The 23937-nt window shown below is 38.5% G+C and overlaps 2 protein-coding genes across 3 annotated transcripts in view; one reads left to right on the top strand and one right to left on the bottom strand.

The window, feature by feature from the left end:
- The window catches only part of LOC145995247 (protein Wnt-5b-like), a 966808-nt gene that overhangs the window by 569665 nt on the left and 373206 nt on the right, over positions 1 to 23937 (bottom strand). The window lies entirely within an intron of this gene.
- Ppa (F-box and leucine rich repeat protein partner of paired) lies at positions 14622 to 17121 on the top strand. The gene has a single exon (XM_083131807.1). The coding sequence runs from the start codon at positions 14709 to 14711 to the stop codon at positions 15927 to 15929; it is 1221 nt and encodes a 406-aa protein (XP_082987933.1). The 5' UTR covers positions 14622 to 14708; the 3' UTR covers positions 15930 to 17121.

The raw sequence follows: 23937 nt of genomic DNA, 5'->3' as shown, positions 1-23937 counted from the left end.
GGCGATTAGTGAGCCAGTTGCTTCCCCCACACTTTTTGCTTTGGGAGAAGGCCACTCGGTGGCATATTGTGATTTCATTTTGCGAGGTAGGTTTTCTTGGGTATGCAAATAGGTATACAGTTCATTCATTCATTGATTTCTGCCTAATTGGCAGGTTTTTCACTGCAAACTCCAGCTTTCCCTATTCTCTGCCTTACGCTTCGTAATAGCATACGACCCAGTTAATTTAATATCATCCATAAGCTGATATCTCTTTCTTCCACGGACTTGTCCTCCTTCAACCATTCCGTCCAAGGCATCCCTTAGCAGGCAGTTTCTTAGACAGTGTCCTAACCAGTTTCTTTTCCTCTTCTTGATGGTCTCCAGTATAGATCTTTTTTCACTAACTCTTTTCAGTACGGCTTCGTTTCTTACCTTGTCCGTCCATTTTACACGCTCCATTTTTCGCCATGTCCACATTTCAAAAGCTTCGAGTCGTTTCTCTTCATTTCTTCTCAACGTCCAGGGTTCTGCACCATATAGTGCTACACTCCACACAAAACATTTCACTAATCTCTGCCTTAGACCTATGTCAATGGGTCCACAAAAAACATTTTTTTTTCTTCTATTGAAAGCTTCTTTTGCTATTGCGATTCTCATTTTCACTTCTTGTTTGCAGCTCATGTTACTGCTTATAGTGCTTCCGAGGTACTTGAAGCTATCCACTTGCTGGATTAATTCACTGTTTGCTCTCACATTAATATTCCTTGGTTTCCGTCCTATAACCATTGCCTTTGTCTTGTTTACATTAATCTTCATCCCATACTGCTCACAGCTGCCGTTAAAATCTTCTAACACACTATTTATGGTTATTTCATCCTCAGCGAATAATGCCATGTCATTAGCAAATCTTATGCAGTTTATTCTTCTTCCTCCCAATTTGACACCTCCTGTGCCCTGGAAACAATTTTTCACTATATCTTCTAAATAGATATTAAACAAAGTAGGCGATAGGCAGCATCCTTGTCGTACTCCTCTTCCAATTTCACAGCCTTCTGTCATTTCGTCTCTCGTTAATCCGGACCCCGATAAGCCGGACTTCGCTTAATCCGGACAGGCCAAAAAAAACAACAGAATGCCAGGTTTTAAATGTGGCTAGAAGTCAACAAGAGAACTTCGCAAAGAAAAGGCAGTCAACCACTGATGAAATTCTGTTTCACGCAGACTTTGTACTGTACTGTATAGTGTATTTAGGCCTATGCCCTTTAAATACACCATAATAAACGTGTTTTGTTCCTATAAACGGAGTTTTAATGCATTTCCTAGTTTTTTTTCAGTTAATCCGGGCTTTCGTTAAACCGGTCAATTTATAACCCCCCCCCCATTAGTCCGGATTAACGAGGTTTTACTGTACATGTTACCAGTAAGCAGTCAGTAAACTAAACTATTGCCTTGCGGTTCTAAGTATCTTTGAACATTGATTCTAACCTAGGTCATTAAATCTTATGATAACATTTAGACGTAATTTAGAAACACCATATTTTCATTCTAAGAAAACCCAACTCATGCACAAAAAAAGCTATCCAAGTAAAAACACTGAAAATTTGACCAAATTTCTAACCTGCCTACACATTTCTTCCGAACACTTTATGTAAAATATTAGTACTACGCCATGAAAGTGGAAAATAGCCTGCTGTTGCCTCGGTTAGGCTTATCAGTTGCAGAAAGGTGTCCTTCTTTAATCCACAAGGCTTTTTATTTTTAATCTTTGATGACTGGGGCCACTGGTGGACACAAATTATTTTTCAATTATGTTTGTTACATAGATAAGAAACGGCATACTATATGCTTTCAATTCTATTTTCTTTGAGGGCGGATAAGAACATCCCTGGCAGGGATAAAAATAATGTTATTTTACTTACTTACTTACTCCACGGCTCTACAGCCCATGCAGGGCCTTGGCCTCCTTGGTGATCTCTGCCCACTTATCTCGGTTCTTCGCTCTAGTTCTCCACCCTCTTATGCCCATTCGTTTAAGGTCATCTTCCGCGTAGTCGAGCCATCTCTACCTGGCTCTAGGGCCTCCCTGATGGCGCAGTGGTAGCATCGTTGCCTTGTAATCAAGGGGTCCCGGGTTGGAGGCACTTGGCACACTGTTTCGGATCCCACTTTAAACTGTAGGTCCAGTCCCGATTAACCTTACTGTGTATAAAGTGGACTTAAAACACCAATCCAATCTTCCTGGGTCTGCCAACACTCCTCTTGCCTTCTTCTTTCCCTTGGTAAATCTTATATACCGCTCTGTCTGGTTGCGTTTGGATCTTATTTCTCTTGTTATACTTGGGTTCTGGTAAAGTGTTGCTAGTTCTTCGTTTGTCCTAATTCTCCAGATACCATGTTCATTGATTGTTCCATATATCTTACGTAAAACCTTCCTCTCCCAGATATCTAGCCTTTCTTCTTCGTTTCTTGTCAGACACCAGGTTTCCGACCCATACATCACTATTTTTTTATTTTTTTTTTTTGCCGGCGATAAATTTGTTTGTGGGGGGAAATCTCCGGCATCCGCCCGTTAATTCGCCCCACATTATGACCTTTTAATGCTAAGGTTTGTCTACCAAAAAAAGGCAACTGTCCTTCCGCCTCCCCGTTTTGGCACCCAATGGCACTGTTCTCTATCGTCTATCATAAGCTTATTTTGTTTACTTCTCATTGAATTTTGACGCTGTAGTGAATTTACTGTTTCATACAAAATGACATTTCTCACTTCACGATTTCATTCTATGATTAAGCGAATGTTGTACTTTAACTCTTTTTGATTGAAATATTTGAACACGATTCTTATACAGTATCGTTGTAGAATATGATTTCAGTAATCTTGGATGTTTTCAAGTACGTCAGAACAATCCATGAAGTTAAGAAAAATCTGAATATTGGCTTAAATTGAAAGCACCAGCGTCTTTAAATTAAACTCATAATAAACCACAAAAAAAATAGTTTTATCTGCTTTACCGGCACTTATCTAGAAATAGGTGTCTCAGAAATAATAATAATAAAAATGTTTAAATTAAAATAATTATATTAAATCAAATTAATACTAATTACAATACATAAATTAATATTAATTACATGAACAGGTAAAAAGACTGTATAAGAATAGAGATATAACAGCTCATATTCATTACGTAGCTTACCTGTACTTAGATCGGAATAATTTACATAAAAACAAGTGCTCTGGCAATGAAATTAATGTCAAATAGATGAATAATTGAATATTTATCGAATAACAAAAATGATGTCACATGTAGTTGGAGAAAATTAAGTTTCTGATTAAAAAAAGTTCAGAGGAGATTAATAACCTTCGATTATGCAACAAATGCTAATATTTTCATTACTTAATTTTAGTAGTTGGTAAGTCTTTGGTGGGGGGGCGGACCCCTGGACCCCTCCTAAATACGTTCTTCCTGTCCGTCAAAGCCGTATGATCCCAATATAATCGTTGTCTTCGTTCAGAGGAAATTATACAAGAACGGCTAAACGAATATCTTTTTCATTATTTAATTTTCGTACTTGATAAATCTTTCGGGGGGTCCGGACCCCCCCGGACACCCCTAAATACGTCCGGCATCCTGAAATGTGTGTGTGGTATGTGTGTGTTATAATTCAAGGTAAGTGTGGACTTAATAAACACGTATTAAAAATTTCCCCCTCTAGGATTAACTTTGCCCCCCCCCCCCTACTACGAATTCCTGGCTCGGCCATGAAACAAACCCCAACCCCGATAGACCATTCGCCCTCATCCTTTATAACTGCTTTCTGGTAGCATTGAATTAACAATTCTCGTCCTCGAAAAAAGCACGGAAAGAAACCGAACCAGTGACAAAGAGAGCCATTCTGCACTTGCGACGGTACCTGTTACTCAACTTCACAACTCGCCCCCTTCCCACACTCCTCATTTCTCTTTTTCCCCTCTTCCCACGAACATTCCCCCGCGCAAAAACAGCCGAAAACCCGCTACTCGCACCGCAAAGGAGATCTGGCAACGTTGGCCCTACTCACCAACTGAACGAGTGGTGCTTGCCGAATCGTTGGCAGTGTTGCCACATGAAGGAAAGTTTCCCTTGTCGAGGATGATTTAGACCTAATTTTAAGTCGCAAGGGAAAAAGGGAAATTTGATTAAAAATACCAACAATTTCGGGGAAATTGAAGATTTCAGACTCTGTGTTAGTAGATATTATATTAGTTTCCAACTTCGGATCCATCGTGTTACGTCACATCTTCGGTTGTAGCAACGATAAGGATGAACAATGGGAAATGGACCTGACCAGGGTTAGAGCGTGAGGCATCTGGTACATGCAGTGGCGTATCAACATATGGCGAGGCCCCCATCCGTTTTTCAAATTTGAAATCTCAATGTGAATTGACACAAAATCTTAAAGGATACCTCAGCAAAATATCATATTTAAATAATAATAATAATAATAAATTACTGACTAAAATTATATTTAATTATATGCGACGGAGAAATTTACACTTGGCAGAGGTATATTCTTGTAACACACTGATGAAATTTTATTTAAGCAAAGTAGTTTAAATGTGTTCTTCAGACACTAAAACATAATTGAAATATTCTTAAATATGCTAAACTTTTTTTTAAAATCAGAAATGCTAGTAGAGCGAGAAAAGAGGGGGGGGGATAAACCAGAACCCTGCCAAAATATCTAGCTACGAGGCTGGCTGTTCGACGCAATCTGTTTCGATATCAACAAATCTTAAATGCATCACACCTTGCTCCGTGGCAGTTATAGGTGCTTTATTGTTAAACTATTAAAATTGGCTTGATTGATTGATTTGCTTTATTTTACTTCGCATTTTACTTTTGACTAGTTTGCGAAGATGGGGATGAGTGATGACATGATGAAATTGATGCATGGACACTCACGCTAACCACTCCGCCACGGGAGCCGGCTAATAAAATTGGAACTGCAAGGTCAAGTGAAATAAGAAAAGACGAGACAAAACACTTTCTAATAAGAAAATAATAAATGGATAAGAACGTGCAAGTTACCGTGAATTTTTGCGTAAATGTTTCACATGATAAAATCGACAAAAAAATTATTTTTTCGGGTCCCCTTAGTGTTAGGGTCCAGTCCGCCTGCATGTCACGGCTCTGATTTGACGTATTCGTTCAAATTATAACGTTAAACTACAATTTAAAGCCAGACATAAAAACAGAATATTTTAATTTTATTGCTCACAAAAATTAACCTTTTCCATGTATTTTCCTCACTTCTATTGATTACATCTTTCGTATGAACGTCATAGGACGAGAGACCCTATCGGGCGCGAGGCCCCGGGCGGTCGCCCACTTCGCCGACCCCTTGCTACGCCACTGGGCATATGTGATTAGTTTTTTAACATTGGCCAACGAAAATACTACTAGTATTACTACTAATTATTATTATAATAATATTATTTAATTTCTCATGTGAAGGGAAAAATTGGGAGAGAAAGGGAAATTGTGTTCCTTGCTAAGGGAAATTATGCCCTCAGATCGTGGCAACACTGATCGTTGGAAGAGTTGACTTCCCACCTGCGGGTACAGTGCACGCAGCGGCGCCGAAGAATTCATGTTGCTTTTAACTGTCTGCTTCTGGTTCTCCGGGTAGTGGAAAGGTACAGTGCACATTTAATGCAACTTGGAAAGTTAGAAGTAAAAACTCCAAACAAAAAAACAACACAGCTTCTAGTAGTTTGTGAGATCTGCCGTAAGCGTTGTCATTGAAAGTTGCAACCTGTTGTGCGCGACCATACAAGGGCGGCAACAAGGGGCACTTGACCCCCTCCCCTGGGATTTCCCTGAGTTCCCTATATATATGGTATTGTATAGCTGTAAGAAGTAAATGTTGAGTTTTTATTTTCTTATCTTTGTTTATTTGTTGTAAGGGAAGTGGGAACTGTTCAAGACCAGCCACAAAACCTCTTTATTCATTGTTTTGTGAGGTGCTCATTTGTGCAGACGTGATTGTGGCTTTATAAAACTAGGTTGAGTGTGTGCATTTATCGAAGATCGTGTTTGCGTATTACGTGGTCCGTTTATGGTAAGGTTGGCATTTAATTAAATTGCCGAGTGATTTGGTAAAAAAAAAAAATGCCACGTAAATGCATTAACAATGCTAACAATTTCTGTTATGTTTGTGGTCAAATTGTGTTTTCTGAACAGCGGAGAAATATTACCCCTGATGTAAGAACAGCCTACAATCTGTATTTCAGTAAACTGCAAATTCGGAGATGAAGATAAGACTTGGGCTCCACGAATCTGCTGGACTGGTTGAATCACAGAAGACCATCGATGCCATTTGCTATTCCCGCGATTTGGTTAGAGCCCACTAATCATACAGACGATTGTTTTTTTGTGTTTTTTTTTGTATGGTCCCACAAATACAACGTATGTCCAATACTAAAAAAAGACAATTGTATTTCCAAATATTCGTTCTGCTACTCGTCCTGTGGCGCATAGTAGGCTAATGGCTGTTCCAACACCCCCTGAATCCTATTCCGTAGACTCACAAGATGAACCGTACGATCCACAACCTTCCACATCTACAAATCCGAACTTTGCAGGTGATGTTAAACTTACAGAACAGCACAAGGTTAGCCAGAGTGAAATGAATGATTTAGTGAGAGATCTTGAACTTTCAAAAGCGAAACCTCCATACTTCAACAATGCAATTTTCTGGCTAGTAATGTGAAGGTGTCATTTTATCGTGACCGCCAGAAAACGTTGGAAGAATCCTTTTCTACCGAAGGAGATCTGATATACTGTAGTGATATTAATGGTTTATCGGGGGCTATGAGCATTAAGCACATCTGTGAGGAGTGGCGGTTGTTCATAGATGCATCGGTACTAAGTCTGAAAGCTGTACTGCTTCATAACAGCAATCAATTGCCGTCAATCCCTATTGGTTATTCTGTGCAAAAGAAAGAATAGTACGATAGCCTAAAATTCCTTATTCAATCAATTAAATGCAGCAACTACAAATGGAAAATATGTGCAGATTTGAAAGTCATTGCATTGCTATTTTAACTGGACTTTTAACAGCTTTGTGTCCTACATGAATTAATATGTTACGTTTACAGTTATGCAAATACAGAATATGGAAATTACAAATGTATGTAATACATTAATAGTAGTAAAAATAATAATAACAATAATAATCCGTTGCCCGACAGCCCTTGAAGGGCCTTGGCCTATACCCTGACTGCCAGTCTCCCTCCCACAATCCTACCCAGAGGTGTGGAGATCTTCAACCGGCAATGGGTTGACGTGGGGTCAGCACGTCGAACCCTCAGCCCTTGTAGAAGATTTCCCAGACCGGATTACGCTACTCACTCGTAGCTCCCCAATTTCCTTACGATGGTGGGTTGCCACCGGTCCTATACACAGACCGAGAACCCAGGCAGACTCGAACCCCTGCCGTCCCGCATTCGGAATCCAAAGCACAGCGCCTTAGACCACGGAGGAGGACAGTAATAATAAGAACAACAAAAAAATAATAGATATAATAATAATAGCAATAATAATAATAAAAGTGTTTATGACTCTGCCCCCCTGAGTAAAAATCCTGCTGGCGCACTTGGTACCATAACATAGGCTATTTCACAACGTGACATTGTAGTAGCGATGTTAGACATTCTGGTCTGGGTAGGCAACTCCACGGCTGTTGAAGACTTGGGTTGGGCAAAGCGATGACGTTACTACCGTGCGTTCATTTCGATCTGCAGCCGAGAGATCGGGAGAAGCGTGGCGGGCGGCGCTGACGGAGGTGCCGACATTTGCGGCCTGTAATGCCCGCTTATTTTTATAGACATATGCAGACATTTATATAAATATTGCAAAACGATCACTAACCTGTGTTATAACACGCAAAAGTTCTTCTGTAATTCATCCAAGTTCTGCTCTTATATACACAAATAAATACGCTATAGAAACGATGTTAAGAGCCACAGATAATAAAGCATTTTAATCATAGTTTTGACCAGTAACGTCCTGTTTAAGTTTATATCCTTGAAAGAGTTTTGTGGCCATGGGAATCGTTTGGAGGTTTCGAATGTGCAACACTGTATCAGGATTACACTGCAGACGAAACCGATAAAAGTGAATGGTTTTCGTGAGCTTCCTTGCAATCCGAAATATCCGAGCTCGAGTTTTTTGTTCCTTCGCGACTAGATGAAGACAGAGTTGTAAATATAGTGGCGAGCAATGTAAACCAAGAGCGTGTTAATTTCGTACTGTGCGCAAGAGTGTTATTCTTGGTTACTTGCAGTTACTTGTTTGTGTTATTGTAGTGTGTATGTGTGACGTGTCAGTGAGATGATTGGAATGCCAGCCGCAAGATTCACGTTAGAACAAAGATTTTTTTATGTATGACACGTACCTACGTGAAAACAAACTCGTGTCGAGACGTGTGTAGGTAATTTGTACAGAAATTCCCAAGCGTTTCAACTCCACACAGAGATACGGTTAGACATCTTGTCCTTAAATTACGAGAAACTGTATCGTTAAATTTTAAAACACCTAAGCAAAAACGACGGATTCTAACCGAAGCAAAACTCGATGATATTGGTGCGTTAGAACGTTCTCCAAACAAACCTCTACGCCGTGTTTCACAAGAGGTGGGCGTGTCAAAATCATCGGCACATACAGTCACTAAGCTACTAAAATTAAAACCATACTCTTATAACACAGGTTAGTGCTCGTCTTGCAATATTTATATAAATGTCTGCATATGTCCATAAAAATAAGCGGGCATTTCAGGCCGCAAATGTCGGCATCTCCGTCAGTGCCGCCCGCCACGCTTCTCCCGATCTCTCGGCTGCAGATCGAAATGGACGCACGGTACTACGGCCATCGGAATGCCCTAAATGAAATTAGAAAAAAGAGACGAAAGTCTCAAAACATAAAATTTAAATCTATGAGAGTAAATGTCCGTGCATTGTTGAATTGCTTCCATGCAATTTTCACATTTTAACAAAAACCACAAGCTCCCCCCCCCCTAAGTTTTTGATTGATTGATTGAGATACTTTATTTTACTTCGCTTTTTGTGCCACTTTTGGCTAATTTGCGAAGACTGGGATTAGTGATGACATGATGAAATTGATGAAACATCCATATGGTGTCACTTCATTCGCGATTTTTTTAAAAAAAACTTCTTTTTTTGAATTCTGTTGCTTGCTTGTGCAGTGGTGTGCCCAAGAAAGGGTTGGGGTTCATAAAGTCCCCATTTGGTCCTATTATTCCTTTTAAGAAAGAATGTCAAATTCAGAGAAGATGGTAGAATATGATACCAACCGCTATAAAAAGACGACCTAATCCCTTTTGTAAAAATCGTTGGTGGTCCCGGGTTCGATACCGAGTGGAGGCACGTACTGGCTCCGACCTCACTTTAAACTCTAGGTCCCAGTCCCGATTAGCCTATCTGTGCATAAGGTGGACACCAAACGAAACTCGAATCAACCAAAAAAATCCTTGGCGTCCAGATCAATTGCAGCTGTTCCAGTCTCCACGATGTACAAGACCAGTGTAGTGTGGCCATCTGAAAAAATATCCAGTGAAGTTGAGGTGGAACACCAGTGAATTCTTTTGAAGCTTGTGTGGGAATGTTGCAAACACGTCCATATGTTTTAGTCCTACCGGACTTCACCCAATCATAATTAAGTTGTTGTTTTAAATCCAATTTATGCACAAAAAGGTCAATTGGGATTGGACCTACAGTTTAAAGTGAAATCCGAACGTGCCTCCACCGGTTATCTAATCCGGGACCCCTTGATTACAAGGCGACGACGTTATGACTTCCACTGGAGAACCCAACTTCACGCACTCATATTTCCATACTCGTGCAAATCCAAGCAAAAATATTTCGAAATTTCTTGCATCTTATTCATTATTTATGAGAAACAGAAAGTACTGGGCTATAGTATCATGCAGTGAATTATCAACACACCCCTAACACCCCCTCAAAAATTTCCTCAACACCCCTAAATTATTTTACAAGGTGGTCATTTTGTTTCGAAAATTAGCCTTACACCCCTCCCCCCCAATGGAAAATTCTGGATATACCCCTGGTAACATGTTTCATGAAAGTGCATTACACATTTGTGCAAGCAACATTATGCGGCCCAACGTTTAAAATATGTACAACCAAATACAACCTTATTCGCCATTGCACACTGAACGAGGTATTGCGACCTTCAAGATGAACTGAACCAAGGAGTTGCTGGGTAAGAAAGTTTTCTCCCAGTAGATAAAATTTTAATATTGATGTCGTGAAGGCATTTTTTTTAAGCCAAGGAGGATCAATTTGGTTTATTGGAAAGGAAATTCAATCTACTCGAGATGAAGGGGGGGGGGATTGGTAACGAAATAGTACCCGCGAATGGGGGGGGGGTTCAAAACTGGTACGGAACTTGGTCGAAACAATTCCTTCCCCCCTTATACGAACTGGGCTTCACCCTCTCTCTCCCCTTGCCGAAAAAAAGAAAGGAACACAAAAAGAAAAAGAGCGAAAGTGAAATATGCGATCTCTGAATCATCGCCCTTGCAAGCCCCCTCCCCCTCTTGATGCCTCGAGGGAGCGTGGGAGACGGATGGAGGGGCAGGCAGGCAGTGCGTTGCGTTGCGTTGGGATCTCTCGCAACGGAACACGCACAGCGAGCACAGCACACAGCGCCAGTAGCCCCTTCCTTTCCTTCGCTTTCGGAAAACACCGTCGGGAAACTCAAAAACGCCGCACCGCATACCACGACGACAGGCCTTCCAATCGATACCGCTTCACTCGGTCACGTGACGCCGTCGCTGCAGCCAGTGAATGCGGTCGGTGCAACCTGCTTGGGTACAAACTCTGGGGGAGGGGAGAAGTGGAGGAAGTATCAGTGTTGCAAACCCTACTAATATGTTTCTAAACGTGTTTTTTTTTTAATAAAGTGCGATAAGCATTTTTTACCGAAGTTGTATCCACGGTCACTGGCGTACACAGAGGGCGGGCTGACAGGGCTACAGCCCCCTCTGAAATTTTGAGGAAATTAAAGTTTTCAAATAAAAACCGCGAAGAACTCGGGAAAAACCGAAGTGATAAATGCAACACCCCAAAATGACCTTGCCATATTTGATAATGGGAAGTTCTAAAAATACGAAATATCTTATTGTGTATGTCACTCCCCTAGAATGCTTAACGGGCATGTTTTCAACGCAGGATATGATATGTTTACCCGAAATATGGTGATTTCGTGCAATGAATTGTGGGGTTCGTTGTTGACAATCTCTTACATATTTCTAAGAATTTCACTGGGCCACGCGTTAACAGCGATCCAAGTGCCTTCGCCTATAAATGACTGGAATCAAATTCAGGTCATTCAAATTCGTCTTTAAACTATGAACCCAGCTCCGATCAGCGCTTTTGTGCGTGAGAGAATACACCGTTTATACTTATTGCTTATTATAGTCATATTTTAATTGAAAAACATGCAACTTTAAAATCATGCACAGAATATAATTAATGATGCGATTGAGAACTATATATTACAATATCGAAAAGAAAGATTACAAAAATACCAACCGAATCGACATAAAAATATCGATACCTTCATCGAGATTTTCATTATTCGATGTGTCGAATTGTCGGTTCCTACCAGCCTGAATCATATCGAAGAAATGTTGCCACTCTAACCATAAATAAGTGGAAGTTTGATGTAGGATGAATGGGTGTTTGGATTAAAGTTTTGCAAAGACCTAACAGTAATCCAGGATTCGAACCCACGATCTTCAACAGAGTTGAAGATTTGGCAATGTCTTCAGTTGCAGTAAAATATCTCGCGAGGCAACATTCTTTAAAACATTCAATATTCAAAAGAATTTTTGATTTTATCTAGATTTTGTACGTCAATTGGAATTAAACAGAAAATTAAAAAAAAAGGACTTACTGTTAACTATTTAAACCACACCTTTTCTTAACAGCTGTAAAATTTTTTTTAAAAAAAAAATCTGCCCCATCTAATATTAACATACCTAAACATTTATAAGTTATAGTCCTCCTCCGTTTTCCACAGAATTACAGTCTTCCTGTCGGATCATAAGGAGAAACAGTTTAACATTATACAATATTGAAATTGGGGGGGGGAGGGGAGAGTTGTAAATCAGCGGAAAGTTTGAGTCACATTTTCTCACTTATTTTCGGGTATAAGGATAAATTTTCCGTTTATTTATTTATTTAACAGGGGATTACAAATACAGCTTTAACTATTTTACATTGGAATGTACATTCACGGACACTTCCGGGTTGTAACAATACCATTATCTTTCAAAGGAATCGTTACAACCCAGAAGTGTCCATGACTGCACTAACAAGAGAAAATAGGAAACAAAAATCAGATGTGGCAAAGTGACTTATAACTTACTACACAACAGCCTCGTGAAACGTGCCTGAATTTCGGAATTTTCTGTCATTTTTAAAATTTCGAATTTTAACTCAACATTAAAACTTGCTAAAACATTAGAGAAGACACAACAAAGCAAGGCAACAGAATGAAGTCGATGGTGCCATAAAGTTATAAAAAACCTTGTTTGTAATGAACTAGAAGGGATAGAGAGGATTAAAACTTGAAATCTGTACTCTTTTGTTAACGTTGTCTTGCCTAACTATTTTTGCATTGTCAATGAGAGCTGCAACTTCCAACTTGCAGATTACGCGGCTTCCTTCCCTTCACAATAGTTAGGCACAAGTTCGGATTCAGTTTGCTCCACCCGGGAAGCGCTTCGACCACTTTACCTCGCTTTCTTTTCTCTACCTTATCCATGAAATGAATTTTTCTTCAAGACGGCGCCGTTTTCAGATATGATCAGCCGGTCAGTCTGTCAGAGAGATGCCTGATTGAAGCCTTTGAAACAACAGTTCCGCTGGCGCCGTGAGACGACAGCTGGGATGGTTTCTTTTGACCATCAACAGACTCTACACCAAGAACCATTCAGAGATATCTGTGAGGAAAGTTGCCTTTTGTCTCAACGCACTATTCTCCATTCACTGCAAGAATGGAGTTAATGTAAATAAGTCCACGTTAATTCTGAGAAAATAGTTCCTTCCTATGTGTTACTTGTGGTGCTATTTTGCCCATGAATCAAGCAAATTCAAGTAGAATTTAAGCAAATATAGTTGGTTAACGCCCCGGATCTGTAGTAGGTTGTCGTAGGTTCGGATCCCACGACCCGCAAAAGAAGTGTATTCACCTGAAGACGTGCTGTGTTGTGTTAGAAGAGATCTAGTCAAAAGCACTAGACAATGGCAGTGAGAAGAACTAAGCACACTTTCTTCGTGTGTGTTCGTTTCTCTTCGTTCGTACTCAATATAAGCAAAAATACACACATCACACAGAGAGGGAGAGATATAGAGTCAAAAGGAAGGAAAGGAGGAACAGAAAACAAGAGATTGAAGGAACAGAACGGGAGAAAAGAGAGACAGACAACAGGAGACGACCGAGAAATAGAGGGGAGGAGGAGAAGAGATAGAGAGAGAGAGAGAGAGAGAAAGAGAGAGAGAGAGAGAGAGAAATAGAAGATACAGCACGCAAGAGAGAGAAAAGAAGAGAAGATTGAGAAGGGGAGGGGGAGAAGAACAACAACGAAATGTGATTCACTTATTTGAAGTTAATCACTTATTTGAAGTGAATCAAGTCATCTCGTGCAATATCTTTATACCATATGAAACAAGATGAAAATATAGTTAAGTATAGTTGAAAGAAAGGTGGATCGAACGAAATGTCTTCTCAATGACTCCGCCACAGCTGTTTTTCTTTATTTTTCCACATTTCATACCTTTCATATACTGAAGTTCAGAATTATTCCATTTCGTTATCACCTTTTCCATGCTATGTTCAAGAAAAAAAGTTGAATTTCCACCATGTCTTATTTTTTAACATTTCATGCCGTTAATATACTGATATTCATGTTTAATCATTTTTGTTATTCACTTTTACACGCATTGTTAAAGAAAAATTGAAATGTAACAAACATTAAAAAATCCCAGTTTTGGAAGTTTGAAAACCCAAAACCTACTCTTTGAATTTGTGTTATCGACTATCCAAATCATTTTCAAATTTCAAGTGAACTATGCCAATTTCCTGGGGAGGCAACTGACTAATTCACCCCTACTCGTAACGCCCATGCGTTGTACGTTTCTTTCCGTTATCTTCTAACTCTCATTTTCTTTGTTACGTAAAGCTTAGTGCCTATATGTCACCTACGTTGCGTCACACGCACATACGCGCATGGTACGAACGTGTGTGTTCGTAATCGTTGTTTTAGCCAGAAAACTGTCAGTGTGTGCTATTCTTGTGAACGGTGCACAGACGTTTTTTACGAACTTGTTCATTTTTTATGAGTTGAAGTTTTCGCAAAGAATGCTTTTTGTCTACACGATCCTAAATCTTTCGTTTTTTGTTAGCTGTGTGTGCCCACAGTTAAGAAACAAAAAAAAAGTGCTGCGTGGTAACTTTGAAAGTGATGCAGTTAGCAATCCTGATTGCTCTTGGCAGAAACGACCGCAGCGCTCTGCGGCAAACTCGAAAAACAGTCGACATTGCGTGCCGTGAGCTGCAAGGGTGAATGTGGTAGGAGAGGCAAATGTGTGGGCGAAGGCGTTAGTTTTCGCGTTCTGCTCGAGTCGGGGCGAGCCAAAAATGGAGAATGAACAGACGTTTACAGTGCTGCCGACGAAACAAACTCACATTTCGTGTCTGTATCCAGAAATCCTGGCACTAATTTTCAGTTACTTGGAAGTGAGGGACAAAGGCAGAGCCGCTCAGGTGTGTGTGAACTGGAGGGATGCTGCCTATCACAAGTCGGTGTGGCGCGGCGTGGAGGCCAAACTTCACCTTCGTCGAGCGAACCCGTCGCTGTTCGCCAGCCTCGTAAGGAGGGGAATTCGTCGAGTCCAGGTCCTTAGCCTTCGAAGAAGCCTGCGGGATGTCATCCACGGGATCCCGAACCTCGAATCCCTCAATCTCAGCGGGTGTTACAGTGTGGACGATATCGGACTGTCCCAAGCATTCACAAGTGAAGTTCCGTCCCTTACCGAGTTGAACTTGAGTTTGTGCAAACGAGTGACGGACACCAGCCTCGGCAGGATAGCGCAGTACCTGAAAAATTTGGAAGTGTTGGACTTGGGTGGTTGTTATTTGATCACAAGCACGGGACTTTTGCTTATAGCGTGGGGACTCAAGAATCTTAGGGTTCTGGACTTGAGATCGTGTTGGAACGTTTCCGACCAGGGGATAAGTCACTTGGCGGGCCTCAATCGTGATACCGCCGACGGCAACTTGGCCCTTGAGCACCTCGGATTGCAAGACTGCCAAAGGTTGTCCGACGAGGCCTTGAAGCACGTCGCCACGGGCCTTACTGGACTCAAGAGTATAAACCTTAGTTTTTGCATTAGCATAACGGACAGTGGACTGAAGCATCTTGCCAAAATGGTGTCCTTGAGGGAGCTTAACCTTCGATCGTGCGACAATATCACGGACATCGGTATGGCTTACTTGGCCGAAGGTGGGAGTCGAGTTACGTCCCTCGACGTGTCGTTCTGTGAGAAAATCGGTGACCAGGCCCTCGTCCACGTATCCCAGGGCCTCTTCAACTTGAAATCGCTATCCCTCAGTGCGTGCCAAATATCTGACGAAGGAATATGCAGGATAGCAAAGACACTCCACGACTTGGAGACACTCAATATCGGACAGTGCAGCCGCATTACGGACAAAGGGTGTTTCGCCATTTCAGAGAACCTAAGGAACCTTCGCTGCATAGACTTGTACGGGTGCATAAAAATAACGACAGTAGGACTCGAGAAGATAATGAAGCTGCCGAAACTCAGCATTCTCAATCTCGGTTTGTGGCACATCAGGTGAAACTCGTCGTCGAGGTTTGAAGAAGCCTCGCATGGATCGTGGACGCTGTCGCATCGCTTCAGAAAGAAACGTATACTGCTACCTCTTTCTTCCCATTCCATAAAAAAGAAAAACTGTTGAAGAGAGAAACGAGGCGTGGTGACAATTTATACAATGAAACAAGTGCTCATTTTTAGATGATAAGGAGTCTGGTGATATGTACAGAAGAACTGAAGACAAAAATGTTACGTCTGTGTGACTGTGATTTATCCTCAGTTTGCCCCCTCTCCCCGCCCCTTCCCAAATAAGTGTTAACAGTGAAAGAAAGAACCCCAACAATACAAAATCACCCTTTCCACCCCCACCCCCACAATAACAACAAAATTTGCCGACGAGAGAGAAAGAAAGTGTGAATGTTCTCTTGCTAGTAACAATGTAAACGTGTTGAATGAACATGGAAAGATAGTGTACCATGTTGGTTGTGTTGTGTGGTTTCTGTTTTCTGTGTGTGTGAGAGAGAAAGCGAAGACATTTTTATTGTTGAGTATCGTGTTATTGAAGTGCTTGGGAGAATATACGAAATTTAAAAAAAAGAGGTGTGGAAGTTTGTGAACAATATCCGCCCCTCTACAATAAAGGGGTAAACGGCGTTGTGTACGAAGTTAGAATGTATGAAAATGCGTTTGTTACGTTCTTCACATATTCTGTCCTGATTTTCCCCTACGAATATTTGATATGGTTAAAGCCGTATATCATTACAAAAACAGCAAAACCCACCTTTCATTTTAATTGTAACCAAAGCTTGCATGAAATCTTTGCTAATTATGCAAGTTTAAAGATAAGTTGAAAACTACACATAATGTGAACTGCGGTTAGTGAATAATAAATCAGTCAATCATACATGAAACCCATACGTAAAGCAATTATTAACCTTCCACCAAAGAGCCTAAATAAAATTGCATTTTGGCCTAATGAAAATCAGTCTATGTAAAATGAAATATCTCGGCAAAAACATGTTTACAAAAAAAAAGTTATAGCCTTATTTTTTGTTAACATTTTTCCAATATATGTGATTGGAATCATGTATTTGCATGATGAATTAAAAAATTAACTATTTTTGTTAAAACGAATCATTCCCAGTTTTTCTCCTAAAACAAAATTGTAAATCCAATATGCAGGTCGCAATAATTAAAGATATGAATTTACAAAAGTACCCAAGTTAGTATGTTCTTTTATATTTCCTTTTGTCATGATTGATAAGAGTATGCACAGCATAAAGAACAATTAAATTAGTTGTATGGAACTACAGTGTTGAAGAAAAGAAACAATAGGTGTATAATGTCAGTAAGAGGAATTGTTACTGGAAAATTGCTAAAGATAATAAACAGAAATTTATCACAATATCAGTAAAGGGGAAATTTACACACTTTCATCTTACCAAAACACAAAACAACTGCTATGCACATGAAATGGCAATATATATGTCTTATCTGACCCCTAATTGGACTTGTATGTTCATGAACTATTGCTTTTAGAATTCCATTGATATTTCAAGGGCATACATTGTATTCCATAAAGTTTTTCATACCTCATTTTGTTGCTAGAAATATTTTTCATGTGGTAATTCTGTTATTTTCCCCTTGTTTATTTGCTACAGATGCCTTTTTTTTAAGGTTCTCTTGACCGACAGTTAGAAAGTGGAAAAGTTTACACAATTTGAAGATTTAACTAATTGCATAGTTTCAGTTAGATGTATTAAAAAATTACAATTAAAGAAACAAATATGCCATGGCATGTGATTTTTTCAAATTAATTATTGTGATAACAATAGCAACAATTTTCAATCCTTGCTATTGTCTATGGAAATATTGTGAGAGTTTTAACAAACTTAAAATAATAATGGGCTTATAGAACTTTTTGTGGAATTAATTACATCATAATTCAAACAAGATTTCTAATAGAACATGGTATTGTTATTCAAGTTCCCAATAACATAATTCACCAGTCTGCATAACATTTTATTTTTGTTTTCTAAGTATGGCATAGAACAAAATAAAATTTTTAAACAAAATTAGATTTATGGAAATTCATCACTATTTTGACAAAAATATTTGCTTCTCAATCAGGATTGCAGGTAGTTTTACAAGACTGAAAATTGGATTCTTAACAAAAAAAGAGAGAGGGGGAAAGAATGTGTGTATGTAGGTTCATGTAAAAGCATTTCCTATTTTATAGATAAATATTCCACTTCTATAACTAATATTCCAACACATTTAAAGAGGAGAAAATCTTGGAGTACGCAATGCATGTAATTGAAGTTCAACATCCTATTCAAACAAAATACATTCATGTAATGAGGTATCATTTCAGTTATTTTATATTGCTGGCTTATTTGACCAGTTGCAGTGGTGGAGTGGTTAGCACATCACACTACGATGCCAGGGGTCCCGCATTCAAATCCCATTCTGGACATGAATGTTTGTGAGTGTCCATTCATCAATTTCATCATGTCATCATTCATACCAATCTTCGCAAATTAGCCAAAATGGCACAAAAAGCTAAGTAAAATAAAGCAAATCAATCAATCTACCTGTTGGGTTAATCACAACAAGAAGGATAGATAATAAACTGATCATGGGACAAACACAATGATACAATCTTGTCTTAGCCTGGGACCTCTAGCTTGTGTTATGCTAACCATTCATTCCACCATCGAGGCCTGGGGATGTCATTGTGGTAAAAATCATTAACTCTGTCGGGTATAGAGAAGGACAATGTTAAAAATACGTAGTACAGTATGGTATAGTGAAAACACATTTCACTCGTTTATTTCCTAATTATTTACATTTGTACTTACTTGTTATGCATAGCGGAACATATATCAACTTGTAAAACTACCGCGTGGTTGCTACACTAACAGGGGGTTACATATTCGAATGCATGAAACATTTGATTCACGTAGTCGATGGTAATCAAACAATTGCAAGAGCTATCGTGCATCGGAGATACATTAATGTTAAAAAATACATGATTTACCGGCCGAATAAGTTGAACGAAGGGAGAAAACACTTGCACGAGCTTCCAAAAGTCTACAGAAACTCAATTCCGTAAGTAGTTTCTCCTATAAATTTGAAGAAATGTGTTTTCACTATACCATACCGTTACCATATATTGGTTAGGTTAGCCCAGAAAACAGTCTGAAATGAGGTAGTCCGTATAATACTAATGTACCAACTTTTCTAGATGAGCATTAAGGGGGGAAGGGGGTGCATATAATGCCTGAACCAATTGTAAGCAGAAATGTACTAAATGCATGTAGCGTGCATTTTGCAAGGAAACTACCTTTTTCTTCAGTAAGAGTAAGTCAAATACATTACCTAACTACACAATATATTGAATTATTCATTATCATCATTTTCTTTTTTAATAGAACTGACTAGGCTGTACACATGGATAAATATTTCCTGGAAATATCATTGTAAGCATGTCCTGAGATATTTGCAAAATGCTATACATTTTCACCTTCCAGGATTTATTTGCATTAATTTTATTACTTAACTATTCATTTTAGCCATCAGTAGTGTGATATTTCTTAACAGTGAACAAAGTGAACACTGTGTGCACAATGCAAAATGCAAGAGAAAATCTTTCAAGTTTTCAGGGTGAATTTTATGCTGACATGAAGGGATAAACTAATTCATTCAAACCATGCATGAATCTGCCTGGGATAGTATTTTGTCTGTCTACATTATTATTTGGCTACCAATATATCCACCTTTTTTCAAATTTCATATTTTCTTTCCTGGACATCTTCCCACGAAATGAAAAAGTGTTCATGTTCCATTATATTTTTCTGGTAAACTAAAATTCTTACAGGAATTTAGAAAATTATGCAATAAATTTTATTTTCAAATGTGCTTTTTACTTCTGGGCATGTTTTGTTCTAAGTTCCCAGAATGTTTTCAAACCAAAACTACCAAGATAATACACAACAGTGCATTACTAACCACTGTTCTCTGGATGTGACAAATGGAGAACAAAATGTTGCCAGAAGAATAAAAAACACTTTCAAAATAAAATTTATTTGTGATATACAACAGCGGTTGGGGAAGCATATATGCAAAACTTACTTTCTTTACTTTTGATTGACTTAAATACTCATTCCTGGTCTGTATGTATATATTACAACTAAACAAGATTTTCTCTATTCCTCCAAATCCAAAAATAATACAATGTTGATATTGTATCTGTTTTTATATATTTTTTTAACATTTACTGGAAAACTTGAGATGACATAACAGCATGTAATGTCATTATACTTTTTCTTTGTCAACTTTAAAAAATAAATTCATTAATATGAAATCAGCATGAGGGGCATTCCACGAGAAGTGGTCCTACTCCATGTAAATAACAAAATTAATGTGGAAATTATTATTTTGAATTCATTAACGTTTAGCTGTTTGTGAATGCATATAATTTGCACATTTCACCAATAAAAGTTACTAGCATCTGCAGTCTATATGTTTCACAGACAAATGAAGTCAAAATTTGTTACATTTTTAAAGTATCACACACGTAATGCACTTTTGTTAATGCTTTTCATACATTCAGCCTTTGCCTTCATTCTCATTTTTTTTTCCATTTGTTAGCAGACACCATAAAGTACATCATAATTCTATGAAATTTGTTCATTATGAACATTAATCCAATCTCATGTCTAGAATGTTAAATTTTGTGTGTAAAATGTCACACTCGTAACGCTGGAATGCCCCATGAGATAAAACAAGTAAATGTGTATCTGTTAATATTCAATATCATTTCGAAATATAACAAAATAATAAACATAAGAAGTTTTTATTGGGAAGGGGAGGAGAAACCAACAACCTTCTAGAAAATAATTTTAAAAAATTACACCTTTCCTATTTAAAAATAACAAAATCCTTGCTTGAATTCAGTAAAATATCTTTGAAAGAGAAACACAGATAATTTATACACACACACACACAAATGTATCACAATGGCATAAACAAAACTAATTAATTAAAGTACAGTCAAGACAAGTCTGTTGTGTAATGTGATTTACGCAATTACCCGTTTAACCTTTTAGGTACAAAATAACATAAAATCAATTAATTTATAATATGTTCTTTAAAATACCACTGACTTCACTTTAACATTTTACTTCTGTACAATTTATTGTAATCTGATTCATTGTATTGCAAGGAAATATTCAAATTAGAGATGAAAAAATTACAAAAAGCATAAAAATCAATTTATAATTTCCTTAATTTAACTTTCAGTATCTCAAAGGCTTGAATGTTTTTCTAGATAATGTATCTGTCTGTATCCATGGGTGTTTTTGCACACAGAAAATGTCTTATTTAGAAACATTTTACATAATAACATCTGATAATCAATAGTGAAGAAATTACATGCTGTGTAGTATTTTTAAAATGCAACTTTGATAATAAATTTAAACATGAGTTTGTTATGCTTGTAAAACAAAGCCTCAACTGAAAAGTCAGACATGCATTAGTGCACTTTGAAATTTTAAACAAAATTATTTTCGAGTGTTTTCCTTTCAATTAGATCATAAAATGAATTGCAGACTGCACGAAACAAATATTGTGTAAAATGCGCAAAAACTCTTACAACAACTTATGTAACCAGTCATTAGGATGTCTGACCACAATGTGAGAGACCAAGGTTCAATCCCCAGCGGGGAAGAACAGATTTTTTTTTTCACCTGTTCAGAGGGCTCCGGTGCCCACACCGAGTGTCGTATAAAGCAGGTACCTGGAGGAAACTCTGGGGTGTACAGGTGGCCGGTGGCATGGTGCTGATCACATCACCCCCACCTTTGGCCGTGCTCAAGAAAGTGTGGGACCCTAACTCCATGCCCCCTATATGCCTTCATGGCATGGTGCAAAGCACAGGGGAGTGGTACTTTACAACTTATGTTTTCTGTAACTTGCTCCCTAATTCCTTTAGTTTATTTGTTGCTCTATGCATAAATGGGCTGGTTTTTCATTGCAACCTGCAAGGTTTTTGATCTTGCATCATAGCCTTCATATTAGCACAGTAAATAGCATGGATTTCTTACATTCGTGGTCACTAGCTGTTATATAAATATTGTTGTTACTGCTTTTTGGTGTGGTTGTAGGGGGTGGATTGGTTTGAGTATCAAAGAAGACAGTCCAATAAAAATAGAAGGAGGCCCTTAGTGCTTCGGATTCCACTTTAACCTGTAGGTCCAGTCCCGGTTAGCTTACTGTGCATAAAGTGGACTTAAAACACCAACTCAATCAATTAATCAAAATCCAATAAAAATAGCAAGTCTTCTTGTTTAGGGGAGGTTGAGTGGAGAATGGGGATGCAGTACAACATATTTCAAGGACTTCATCATTCTCTTTTCTTGAGTTGTAGGCAATGATACTTTCCCAAAATTTCCTTTATTGTTTATTTCATCTTGTCTCATTATTTTGCTTGTCAGTTTTATGGGGTGAACCATGGTTCAGCTAGACCTTTGCCCAATGCCAGGATATCTGATCTAGAATTTTCCTCTCTTTTTTAAAAAAACACTTATGATATTGCAAAATCTGAAAAATTACATATGCGTAGAATTCCTTCTAGATCATTCAGGTGAATCTTCAAGTGGTTTGCCTATTGCCTAGATATTCTCAATAGTTTCTTGGCTACATAAATTACACTATTGATAATATCTGGACATTAGTGAAAGCAAACCACACAAGAATTCACATGAATACTCTTAAAAGGAATTCTAAGCATATGTAAGATTTTGCAATATCATAGCAGTTTTTCGAAAAGAGAGGCGTCGGTCGGCTATATATCCAGCCCAGCCTTAAGATTTTTATTTTTATAGCATGGAGGCCAGTTTGTGTAATCACAAGCATCATGCCTAACTTAGAATCCGGACCAAGAGTTTTGGACTCAGATTTTGATGTAAAATAGTAGCAACCCCTTTGTCACTTTGACTGGTCCCTTATTTCCTGAAAGGAATTTCATGAGGACTGAAAAATCTTCACTAGGCAGGAGGCTTATGAAAACCAATGAGCAGACTTGTAATTTTTTCTGTTTTGAGAATTGAACTCTTTCAAAATGTTCAACAGATTTCCGCTGGTTTTAATTTATACTTTTTTGTAGCAGCTTTATCTATATAATATCATTTAGTTACATGTTGTGAAATAGGGAATGGCTCTTCTATATTTGCCCTTATAAGCTCATACTATGCGTAAAAAAGGTAAAGTGTTCCCCTGTGCATAGCACCACGCCATGAAGGCGTATAGGGGGTGTGGGGGTAACGCCCCACACTTTCTTGATCCGGTCGTGAGTGGGGGTGATGTGATCAGCATCACGCCCCTGACCGCCTTTACCCCCCAGGGTTTCCCCCAGGTACCCATGTTATTCGACGCTGGGTAGGCGCCGGGGCCGCTTCCACCGTTAGAAAAGTTCCCGGATTTGAACCGGCCGGGGATCGAACCCGGGACCTTGAGCATGGTAGTCAGACTTCAAAAATTAGAAAACAAGATTTTTTTCTCTTTCGTAAACACTACATAATTAACATTTTCAAAAGCTTAGATTATATTTAATATTGTGCACATTTTAATTGCTTACAGTGCAATTGTAAGATACAACTTTTATGCCTGCACACTATACATAAAACATGCTATGTAAAATAAGTTTCACATGTATAATTGGTGTGTATTGATTTGTTCAGGAGAGACAAAGACCTAATGTACCTTGCTGATAGAGGCTATATTTACAGGGGGAGGTATGGGGGTGTATTCTGATCAATTTTGACAATTCTGAGTTGCATGATCCTGTCATAAATTCCATGAAAACTGGAAGTTATAATATTGAAAGTGTAAGACTCACTCAGAGTTCATGATTTTTGAGAAAATTAACAAACTACAAGTAGTTTATTTTAATGTGAACTTTAATTACATACAGAAACTTATAAGACACTACAAATTAATTCTCCTCTTCCCTTTAATAAAAGTAATGTATA

Source organism: Lepisma saccharinum, chromosome 1 (genome assembly GCF_977018435.1).
Source record: "Lepisma saccharinum chromosome 1, izLepSacc3.1, whole genome shotgun sequence".
NCBI lineage: Eukaryota > Metazoa > Arthropoda > Insecta > Zygentoma > Lepismatidae > Lepisma > Lepisma saccharinum.
This window is presented reverse-complemented; position numbering and strand designations above follow the sequence as displayed.